Source organism: Amblyomma maculatum, chromosome 1, assembly GCF_055883805.1.
Source record: "Amblyomma maculatum isolate TAMU_Amacu chromosome 1, ASM5588380v1, whole genome shotgun sequence".
In the NCBI taxonomy this organism is placed as follows: domain Eukaryota; kingdom Metazoa; phylum Arthropoda; class Arachnida; order Ixodida; family Ixodidae; genus Amblyomma; species Amblyomma maculatum.
Window position 1 is genome coordinate 428,718,979 of NC_139344.1, and position 12,115 is coordinate 428,731,093.

At 48.7% G+C, this 12,115-nt stretch overlaps 1 protein-coding gene across 1 annotated transcript in view; it reads left to right on the plus strand.

The window, feature by feature from the left end:
* The window catches only part of milt (trafficking kinesin-binding protein milt), a 52,027-nt gene that overhangs the window by 33,532 nt on the left and 6,380 nt on the right, over window positions 1–12,115 (plus strand). The window contains exons 12-13 of the mRNA XM_084599696.1: window positions 4,373–4,451; window positions 10,458–10,584. Coding sequence (XP_084455822.1) covers window positions 4,373–4,451; window positions 10,458–10,584 — 206 coding nt within the window. The remainder of the gene's footprint in view (window positions 1–4,372; window positions 4,452–10,457; window positions 10,585–12,115) is intronic.

Sequence of the window (12,115 nt, forward strand, 5' to 3'; positions counted from 1 at the left end):
CGTAAAAAGTATCTTTGAACTAAGCCTTAGAATCTTGGCTACCAGTGAAGGAAAATTGAATGTTGCATAGGCAATATGGGCACTGCTAACATGCCTCATTTAGATGCAGCATTAATTTTTTTTCTTCCCATCTGCATGCCACTTGCACCTATCATCGATGAAAATAACTCTACTACTTTTACAGTTGTATTACAGTATTACAGCTGTTACTCTATCCGGAACAAGCACTATAAATCATGGCATGTTCAGGATACTGCCATTTGGAAATGTTATATTGCTCTGCAAGTTTAGATGAACCGTCAAATGATAATTTCTGGATGTTTATGAGTTCCAAAATCTCAGTGGTGAGGGGATGGTGCAAATAGAAGTGAATTATTCTTTTTCTAATACAGTAAAAGCTCGTTAATTCGAACTGCAAGGGGACGCCATCTCAGTTCGAATTAAACGAAAGTTAGAACTAATGAAAGCAATGAAGAAAAACAGGACACCGCGACCAGGAAGCAGCAGGGCATGGCGCCAGTTCAATTTAATGTTTGAAAAATTCGTAATTGTGGTCTGCATTTTTTCTTTGATGGCAACAGCAAGCACTTTTTGCTCTAAAGAGTGAATGTTGCGGAAGGCTTCCTCTTCGCTTTCTTCAAAACTGAAGAACAGGCGGGCGGCATTAAGTCCGGCCATGACTTTCGCAGCGGAGGGCCGCACCGGTGCCTCGTCGTCTTCCTCGTCGTCGTCACTGGCAGCGACAGGCTCTATGTTTTTAACTTGGGAAATGATGTCCTGGTCTGTGGTCACACCACAGACAACTGCGCTCGCATCCACGTCTGCGTAGTCGGCAAAGGAAACGTCTTTCAGAACGTCCGACATAGGAGCGGTGACGCTTGTGACGCAGTCTCCGTGCGCAGGTGGCTCATCCACGTGCTTGCCTTGCGTGGTGAAGCCACAGCGGCGATAGCAATTGGCTATTGTAGCCCCTGTCACTTGTTCCCAAGAACGCACAAGCATATGCAGTGCACTCAAGAGCGTCACTTCGTAATTCTGGCATAGAATAATTCTTTCTAGTATGTGGCGCCAATAAAATGTCTAATTTTTTATAATGCCCTGGTCCATGGGCTGCAGCACTGCCGTTGTGTTGGCTGGAAGGAAGGCCAACTCAGCGGCATTCGTTTGAACTTCAATCTTGTGCGCAGAGCAGTTATCGACAAGAAGAAGGATTTTGCGGCCACAGCACTCGAACTTCTTGTCTACCTTCATGAGCCACTGCTTAAACAACTCTCCAGTCATCCAAGCCTTCCTGTTTGCCGCGTAGTCTGTTGGGAGGGACCTGATGTTCTTGAAGCAGCGAGGATTGCTCGACTTTCCTACCACGAACAGCGGTAGCTTTTCACTTCCGGTCATATTTGCCGCAACCATCACCGTTACTCGCTCTTTGCTTCGTTTCTCCCCGTACACTTGTCATCTTTGTACGTGATCGTTTTGGCAGGCAGTAACTTGAAAAATAAGCCTGTCTCATCAACATTAAAAATGTTCTGCGGAGAGTACTTCCGTAGTAGCCTTGTAAGACCTCGGAGCGCCAACTTTCACATGTTTCCAAGTTAACAGCCTTCATCTCCCCTGACACCGCACGAAACACAAGGTCGTACCTTTCACAGAAGCGGTGCAGCCACCCATCTGAAGCTGCGAAGTCATCGTAGCCCAGCCGCAGGGCGAAGTCCGCTGCCTTCGCCAATATGACGGGGCCACTCAGCGGTATGTCCTGAGCACGCATCTCCTTAATCCAGTGGAGAAGCGCTTTTTCGAGGTCTGGGTACTTTGCCAGCCGCATCCTCTTCCTTTCGCTGGCAACCTCTGCCTCTAAGGCGTCTTCAATCGCCCTCTTATTTTTTATGTAAGTGGACAGCGTGCTCTTCGGCATTCCATGCATCTTGGCGATTTCTTGTTTCGACAAGACTCCGGCGTCCACTTCCCGTAAGATGTCGCATTTATCCTTCAGTGTTTTGGCGCGGTATTTACCGCGGGCGCACGCCATTCTGAAACCGCACGTCAGCACAGTGAAGCACTCCACCGAGGCCTAACTTTTCAAGCGATCCGCACAACAAAGGTCGTAAGCGCGCCGAAAACCAGAAAACTCGAGGCTGCCGAAAGCGGCCGAGACCACCGCGAGTTCAGGACAAAGAAGTTGACGAAGGCTCCCCTATTCGTTCAATTCCCGAGTGCTAGCGGAGCTGCGATGTACTGGATTCGCTGTTGATGATGATGATGATGATTTATTGACTCTACCCTTCGTATCGGGCGGGCACCATGTTGGCGCCGCAGTCGTAAAAAAAAATCATAAACAATACAAAGTACCGTAGACACAGCACCACACTTAACTCATAACACACACACACATACACAAAAAAAAAATTTAAAAATTACGGCTTGCGTATTGCTGTCCACCACTCCGTGAGTCTCCTTTTGGACGCCTGCACGAAGGGAGTTCTATTCGCGCCACCCTCGCCACCACCCGGAGGACAGTCCGGCGGGTCAAAATCGAGCGCCTGCGCGAGTGTAGCGCCCTCTGGGAGCAATGTTTTGAGGCATGCGCACCGCAGCACTACGTCCTTCATCGTCTCGGATTCGGCACCGCACAGCCGACACAATGTGCATGTAATAGTCTCGTCGTACCGGCTACGGTGGGCAAGCGTTTTAAGGGCTCCTGCTCTTGCTTCAAAGAGCAGAGCACTGCCGACGCTGTTGTCGTATCGATAATCCTGAGCTATGTTCCGCTTGTGGTTCTGGTAGAGAGTCAGGGTGGCCTTGCCTTCCATGCTGGCGCACCACTGTAGGCGTTCGGCTTCCACCACTCGCTCCCGCACTTCGGCAGCCCACTTTCCAGCCGTTTCTGCCGCTATGGGGTCCTTGAAAAATCCAAACTTTTTTTCGAGCTGGTAGATCCGGGCCGTCCAACTCGTTCTAATGCATGTGGCCGACAAATATTCGAACACTCGGCGTGCCCAGCGCTCCGGTGCCATAAAAATGAGGCGACCCCGGTATCCCAGCTTGCTCGCAGCCTCCCGGGCCTCGAAACTGGACCACCCCAGGTCTCCTTGTACTGCCTCGTTAGCAACCATACAATGGCAGCCCAGTGCTACTCGCCCCACTTCACGCTGCCGCCGCTCCAGCCAGTTGCGCGTTGTCGCCGAAAAGCAGACCACTGCGTTCGCAAATGTGAGCCCGGGGACGTGGACGATCTTCCACAGGTCTCGCACCATGACGAATCTGTTACAGCCCCATAGGCAACGTCGGCGGAATATTGCTTGGGCACGCGTAGCTGCTTTTCGCACCGATTCTTCCTGGCGGCTGCAGATTCTACCACTGGTCGAACAGAGTTTCACCCCGAGGTATTTATACTCTGTAAGCACTGTCAGCCTCTCTTTACCAAGCCTCAGCTCTGCTTCCTCTTTGGCGTGCCCTGCAAAGCGGACGACGGCCGTCTTTTTTGCACTGAATTTAAGTCCCAGGGAGACAATTTCCGAATTGCAAATGTTCAGCATGGCTTTGCATTTCCGCTGGCGATTCTGCCATGATGACCAAGTCATCTGCGAAGGCCAGCCCCGGTAGACAGTGCTTTTCGTCGATTCCACAGGTGGTGAACCACAATCGGAAGCCAAGGCATGACTCTATTAGTGCCCGCTCCATCCTGGACACATAGAGCAGGTATAGCTGCTATACGACAAGATTCTTAGGCCTCTGAGATCGGCGGCTCAAAACCGGAAACCGCAGTTCTCGGAGGTAGAGAGAGGGCGTAGCTGTTGCCACAGCTGCCACCCCTTGCCCTCCAGCCTCTGCGCCGGGTGCTGGCACCGGCTTTACCCGCTTTTACCTTCTCTCCCCATTTTGGAGGCAACTCAGCCGCTGCAGCCTCGCGACAAGGCCTGCTCTAGCCATGTGCCAGGCGGCACGCCGCCCAGGCGCGGCGGCGCGTAGTTCGAATTAACCGTGGCAGAACCAACTCACGTTCGAATTAACGGGCTTTTTTATACATGGACTTCTATGGAGCTAGGCCGGACCAAGTAGTACGGTTCGAATTATCCCAAAATTCGAATTACTGAAGTTCGAATTAACGAGCTTTTACTGTATATACAGACTTAAACAACAACTGAATGCTTGGTTTGCGCCGTGGAACTTTTATTGGAGAGCAGTGATAGTTAGATGGCGCAAAATACCTAGCATGCGTCACATATCTTGAAACTTTGACTCGAAATTGTTCGAAGCTATTGTAGCTTTGAGCTAATGAGGGTTTTCTGTGCAATTCTGTGCCGCATTTTCTGCATGACCTGCACTCGTTTCTGAAGTGACTCACTCTTAAGAACGCCCCCACCCTGATGTGCAGAAGGTGACCAGGATGAGATGGACCATAAAGGCTTGGTGGGAGAGGCTGGCCGTGGGCTTCCAGATGGTGTGGCACTTCGGTGAGTGCTCTTGCTAGAGTGATCAGAAGCACGGGCAGGCCTTGTTGTGACTCTATGCTGGTGGTCTCGATTTATGGATGCCGTACTTCCCACGTTAGTCCACCCACACTGTGCCATTTGCCTCTTCATTGCGGTGCAGTAACTTTAAAGCGGCCATGTTTACGTGCGTTGACAGTAGAAGCACCTTCTTTGCCGAAGCTCTTCCCTTTCTGCAAAATGGCCTTGCAAAAAGTGCGATATAGCGGTATCGTCTTCTGCACCCATGGGGATGTCCCTTTTGTTGCTACAGCAGTCTCGGCACGTAGGCAAATCTCGTTACAAGAGACATGGTTAAAAGAGACACTCAGTTATAAGAGACACATGAAAATGGTTTGGTTCGTTTTCCGTGTTTGCCATGTTAACAACATTGCCTACAAAAGACATGGTTATAAAAGACACTCTGCTGCTAAGGAAAACTTTTGCAGATCCCTAAAGTAACTTCTTCACTATTTAGAAAGAGACAACCCAGGTGGTCTCATGCAACGCAACTGACTCATACAAACTCGTATGTGTGACAGTGTAGATTTCCTTATCTAAATTCTGTTTTATATTACAGTCAAACCTCGATATAACGAACACGCATATAACGAATTATTGAATATATCGAACTCTTCCGAAATATTTTTGTCAAACACATGTATTTTTAACTTCCCATAGCGAACGCGGTTCAGCATAAAACGGATATCACGAACTTCGGGACGCCAAGCACTAGTACCTCACTTTAATAGCAGGAGGTAGGCTTCATTGCACTACACTTATGTTGTGCGGCGCAGTAAACGTTCAGAACTACCTCGCAGGCGCTGACAGCGCCACAGATGCCACGACGACATTGGGAGTTGACGGCCAAAGAAATCTATGGCCTCCGAGATCACCTCTGCGCACCTCTTGGAGGCCATGAGAAATTGTTCGCATCTCACAATCGCTGACAGCGCCGCTTCAGCAGCGGCAGCTGAGGCGCGATCGAATGTTGCTTTTGCCTTTTTGGTTTTTGCATCCTACGCGTTTTTTCGTTTTAGTGTTAGCAGCGGCGTTGACGGCGTTGCGGCGTGGCCGTCGTAGCGTTTGGCGGAGGCTGGTTGGTCGTCGTGTCAAGTGTGGTGTGCAGGTGTGCGTAGTGCTGTGACGGCGATGAACGTGAAAAAAAGAGTAGCACTGACGTTAAAGACCAAGCTTAAGATAAAATCAGGGCCTTCAAGGCAGTTTATAAGAGGAGACTGACACTCTTCTCGTGAAGCTTCTTATGAAGCAGGACTTGAAGATCGACTTGCTGGCATGGGACAACATGAAAGGCGAAACGATTGCCAACTGCTTTCGGCACACAGGTTTTGTTCCAGCAGAGGCCCATGCATCAAGTGACGATGGGGACGATTCCTACGAAGCAGAGCTCCGCGAGCTCGATGAGGTTTGGAATGATTTTTCGCATTTTGTTGGTGACATGCCCGCAACAATGACTGTAGAGGATTTTGTAGGCGACGACGACATCGCGGCGACCACGGCTGTACTGACGGACGCCGAAATCGCTGTGGAAGTTTCTAAACATCCTGCAGACAAAGCTCAGGCTGACCCTGAAGACGATGAGAACATTCCGACTTCACTAGAAGCGCCTGCTGCATTGGATTTAGTGCGCCGCTACTGCAGTACTGTTGAGAGCAGTGAGTTTGCCCTTGTTGTGTGTTTGCAAACTGTGAAACGGCGTGATACAGAACGCGATCAACACAAAAAAGCAGGCCGCGATAACGCAGTTCTTTGCGCTTAAATAAATGGATGTGACCCAAGTAGGCACCCTCCGAGTTGCTGTGCCTTCTCTGAATTTTTCTGCTCTTGCATGTATTGAATTTTGCTGCTCTTGCATGTATTTTCTACGAAATTTTATATTACGAATTATGGATAGAGCGAACTATTTTCTGATTTTTTAACTATACATTATAACGAGGTTTCACTGTAGTGTCCTGTTTTGTTTTAGTATGTCAGGAACCGAGGAGTGCCTCCTCTTGACTTGGAAATCAAAATGTTCCTGTTGTTTCAGTCACACAGGAATGTGATGACACTGACTGAAACAATAAGGACATTTTGACTTCCCAGTCAAGAGGAGGCACTCCTTCTTTTTTCCCGACATATTGCAACAAAACAGGACACTGATTTGGAACAGAATTTAGATAAAGAAGTCGTAAACTGCCACACGTACGAGTTGGTAAGAATTTTTGGGTTACAAGAGACATCTTTTTTGGATCCCTTGAGTGTCTCTTGTAACGAGGTTTTACTATTTGCTGCCATGAGCACATGTATAACATGGCCTTCCATACCACTTCATCAGAGCTGCAGATATTTTCAAAACTAGTATGTTCGTTTCTTTGTCAACGGCTTGCTGATATGGCAACCCGCGCAGCTGATGACAACATAAACAGACGTCGTGTCGTCTGCTGCAAGCTTGGTGCACGAGCATAATCAGTCGCTGTTAGGCAAAGCAACTGTAAGCCAATGGGGAGGGCTAAACCATACGCATGCTGCTAACCGCAAACTGAGCTTTTCTATCTTCTTTTAGCGTTCACCTAATAGCAGCGTCTATAGACAGAATTTAGGGGCATGTCGGCGCCCGAAAAGGCGCACAAGCTGCAGCCCACTCTAACAACGTACACATTGGATGCTGCAAGCTTACCGCAAGGGTGCTGCTGGTGAGTACACCAGGTAACAGCACTTTCTGCTTCTCCCTAATCGTCACTGGGCCGAGATTGCTTCACATCAAAGACAGAGCGGACGGCACTTTGTAATTGATCAACAAGCTACTCAGTCACAAAACTTCCTTACTCTCAACCCCACTGTTTCGTAGTAAAAGAAACATTATTTTTGCGGATGCCTTACCAGCGGGGCTAGCGAGAACACCTGATGGGTGCTGTATTGTTGGCAGCTGCTATGCATCTGTGAGCAGAAACACCCACCGTATAGATCAGTATTTTTCAAGAAGCATTTATTTTTAAATTATTTTGCCATGGGCCAGCAAGAAAAACAAATTTTAGCATGCTTTTCTGGCTCTAGCACAAGGGATCTACTGTATCACTGGTGTGGAACGTCAGCCACAACCGATGCAGCCCGCGCTATTGACCCGCGTAACGATGTGTACGGCGGCGGGGGCAAGGTTGTCATCGGGCGGTGGTGGTCTCGCTGAAGGTGGATGTGTGGGCAAAAACTAGGTACCGCTTCACTGCAGTCTGTGTTCTGTTTTCAGGAATATGCCGAGTACACTCATTGGGAGTCATGCTGGTGTGTTTGAGCAAGCGCGAACACAGTACAGTGTACCGGCAGCTTAACGGCGCCGGCATAGCAGTAGACAATGCAGCTGCCCGTGTCGCTCTGTGATGTCACCAGGCATTTCAGCATGGCGATTGCTGTTGGTGCTAGGAGCTTCGCAGTCTGGACTTCAGTTACTCCGCAATAATGAATGCATCTAGGGAGTTCAAACTTTGGAAATAAAATAATGAGGTCCGGTATTATGCCACTCTACAAAACTAATACAGTTGAACCCGGCTATATCGAACCCGGATATATCGAATTTCGGTTATATCGAACTCACGGAATATCCCCTTGAAAATCCCATGTAAAAGTATAAGAAAGCCGCGTCGTATATCAAACTCAATTTCACCAGTCGTTCGATATATCGAACTCCGCACCACGCACTGGAAAGTGTGCCTTTCCCAAAGACGATCGCATCACCCTCGGCCGTTTGCCGCGTGACGTTTTCAAGCCGCGCACGGAAGTAATGAGAGGGGACAGTTCGGCTAGGGCAACGCTGCGCCCATTCCCCAAAGGCGCGCGCATCTGCGGTTATCGTTTCCCGCGCGCCAGCACTTAACGTTTGCAAGCCATGTGCATGAATGAACCAGAGAGAACAGGTGGGAACGAGTGGGGAAAAACGCGACAGAGCGAAGCGCAAGGGTGTGCCCATTCTTTTTCCGAGCTATCTCTCCCCTTTCTCTTTCCCGGCCTTCCCGGCACGCTACGCATGCGCCAAGCCAGCTCAGCCCGTTTTCAGACAGAACGTCGGACGCTTTCGCCCAGCGTGTGTTGCGAACCCTCTGCTCGCAGCGGCTGACGTGGCTATGGCACCTGCGGAAGTTAAGCGGCAGATCTATCTTTTTTTTTTTTTCCCGAGAGTCGTCTATTTTTATCGTTGTGCTGTACGCGCGGCGTTGCGTAAGATATGGCGTTACGAAGCGGCTTTTTTTTTCTTTTTTTGTGGGAGTCGTTTATTCTTGCATGTATGAACTAACGAAAACACGCCATCAGCTGCGATCATGACACCGGCTTTTAGCATTTTTCGCTTCAAACAGCATTTGCAGCTACTGTATCACGCTTTCCAATATTTTATGGCAGTGGACTGCGCCCACCCCAAGCGCGGCGTATGTATGAACTAACGAAAACACGCCATCAGCTGCGATCATGACACCGGCTTTTAGCATTTTTCGCTTCAAACAGCATTTGCAGCTACTGTATCACGCTTTCCAATATTTTATGGCAGTGGACTGCGCCCACCCCAAGCGCGGCGTGATAAATCGAACCAGGCTCGTGCAATCAAGCCATCACGGGCAGTCTGCCAAGTTCGCTCCCCGCCGCCGCAGGAGCTATAAAAAGATAAACATGCCGCGATGTCGTTATCGCTGCGCAGCATCTTGGCACGCTGCCAAGAAATGAGCTGTGAATGAGACGACCGGAACGAAAGGGAGTGCGACATGCAAGTGAAAACGCTTACGATTTCTCGATTTCTGCCGCGGCGACACAGAAACCTTGTTTCGAGCTGCCGCGTTGGCTCGAACGGCAGAGGGACGCAGTTCCAACAAGTTGGAAATTTTTTGCTCTGTCGCTGCGGCTCCTCGCTGAGATCGCTTAATCGCTTGCATGTGAGCGAGCTGGCCTTAACGCTTTCTTGTTTCCAAATTCTCGAGTGCAAAAGTGAAGGGTGGGTTCATTATACGAGTGAGTTGATTACGCGACAAATGCGGTATCCTTTTTTCGCATTGTAAGTACTGTCCCAAGCCGATTTCTGTATATCGAATTATCGATATATCGAACTATTTCGCGATCCCCTTCGAGTTCAATATATCCGGGTTCGACTGTACGTATATTGGATAACCATGGCATGACCCCTTTAAAGCTCTTCTGGTTGCCTACATGAAAGAATCAGGCCATATTGTGAGCACAAGTAGTTTTTAATGCCTCTGACTTGTTTGGTATGGCCAGATTTCAAAAATCTACTTTGCTAGTGTTAGCGGAGTAATACACATGCTGCGTACAATGGCCCATAATTGGCAATTGCTGTTTTTTTTTTTTTTTTTTTTATTTGTATCTTGCTATAGTAATGCCAAAAAAATGTGTGAAGCTCCATCTAAGTGCAACTCTTTAAGTGCATCTAAGTAGATCTACCCAGTGATTTGCCGGCTCTGGTGGTGAATGGGTCAAAGAACTCCACTTGATTGAAGTTAACCTGGAGTTTCCTACTAAACGTCTCTAATCATCCGCTGCGCATGCTTTGCATACTGGTACTTAGCAAGAGAGTTGGTGTGTGTTAGCATGGTTAGGTGTGGCTCTCTCACTCTGAAAGGCACCAGAACCACCAGCACCAGTTGGCTAGAGCAGGGACTATGTTCCTAACCTCGGGTCATCTGATTGGTGGAAGTACCGGAACCGGATATTGGTTCGACTTCCGGTTCCTGGTGTTCCCACCAATCATATGAGGGCAGACATGGAGATAAGTGTAACACTGTGATGAAAGCTCCACCTCCGTAGCCTTGGCTGCATAACCAGGAAAAGTTGTCCTGAAGTATAGACATGTTAGCAACCTGGCGTCAGTGGTTGTCCTCTGCGCTGCAAACTGTTGTGCCAGGTGTTGTGTCTTTCAAAAGGGGACGCCATGATACCAGAGCTGCTTGTCTCATAGTGTAGTAGCCACTGAATGTGCAACAAGGGATGTTGCAGGTGCTGGGTCCAAGGTCCAGGCTGGGAGCCGGAAGCGCCCTGGCTGCGGCTGCAGGCCTGCCTGGGCAAGCTCAACAGCAGCAGCAGCGAGAGTCGGGTGCCCAGCGTGCTACTCCGAACCCAGCAGGTGCAGTGCCCACCCGCTTTCTCTGTGGAATAGACTTTGTGTGGTGGCAGTTCAATCTGGGTCGTACACAACAGTTTTTATTTGCTTATTTTGCTTTCTTTTTAGCTGGACTTTCTTTTCTTCTTTCTGTTTGTAACCCCCAACAGTTACTTCTCCTCAGTGAAGGGTACCAATCTGGTACATTTTCTTGGTTTACTTCTTTGTCAAAGCTCTCTTCTTTTCTTTTTTCCCATTTTTAGCACTGCTCATCCCTCTCCCATGTCTGCTTATGCCTGATTGGCTCAGTGCATTGCAGAAAACCGGTAGCAAAAGGCATTCTACTGTATTCTGGCAGAATGACCACCGTCAGGGTAAACATTCATTCATGGTGACCATTTATTTATTTATTTATTTATTGATACTGCAATCCCAGTGTTGGGATTTTAGCAGGATGGGAATACAGACTAAGCAGTTTAACAAAACAGGCAAAAATAAACAATAATTACAGTGCAATGAAGCTCTCCTGCACAATTAGGAATAAAACCAAACATATACAACACAGCAGTGAAGTAACAAATGCAATAAAAAGAAACTAGGTGATATGTTGCGAGAACAACGTCAGTGATGGCTGCAGCACTTCATTGTTAGTGAGGTTATTCCAATCAGAAATAGTTCGTCATCCATCATCACCTCCGCGCTTCTTTCTTTCTTGGGGGTGGTCTAGCCAACAGCGAAATTATGGCTGGAATGAACTGTCATCATTTCTAGTTTCTATCATAAAGATTTTCATAGCTATGTCCTAGGCCAGGGTTTCTTAAACTGGGAACCCCTGAGTTCTGCGAGTTCTGCGAGCTGCTTCCATGGGCTCCGTGAGCTGCCACAGGACAGGTATGCACTTCCCGTCTCAGTTCTTGTTAGAGTGCGGACCAAGCACAGTTGAAATTCATTTTAGATCCTAGCTCGTTTTTCACCTTTGTGCCGTCGGCATAGGCACTATCCACAACACAGACCTTGGCATTGTGCCAAAATGCTGCATGCCGCCAACTTGTGTATGCTTTGAAGGGAGTTCCGGCGTTAGAACCTCGCCTGGCAAACTTGACAGCGTGCAAAGTTGCGCCGTCATGAACACCGACAAAAAGGCGTGAGGGGGACAAGGCGCACAATGTGACCGATGTTGGGGGTCGCACTCGTGCACATGGAGACTGAAGGAGCGGGTCACACAGGTGAGTTTGCCCAAGCCAGAAAAGAGCATGTGTGTCACATTGGGCATTTTTTCCGAGTGTTTTTATGGCATCAGCGACACTAGGGCTAAGTCTACCACCGAGGGGCCCGTTTGTGCCGAAATAAGAAGACTGTCTGACGAAGGAGGAAAATATGCCACAAGCAGAGAATTTCAGGTAACCAGTGAAAGCTGGGCAAGCCATCACACGATTCTCATAGCAGCCAAGCCAGTGGAGGCATGTTGATGTCGTGACCCTTCGGACTAGTTTCCTGCGTTGCTGTTTTGGATTTAGAGATGTGAGCATGTGTGAAAGGTTGGCACTGAATAAAA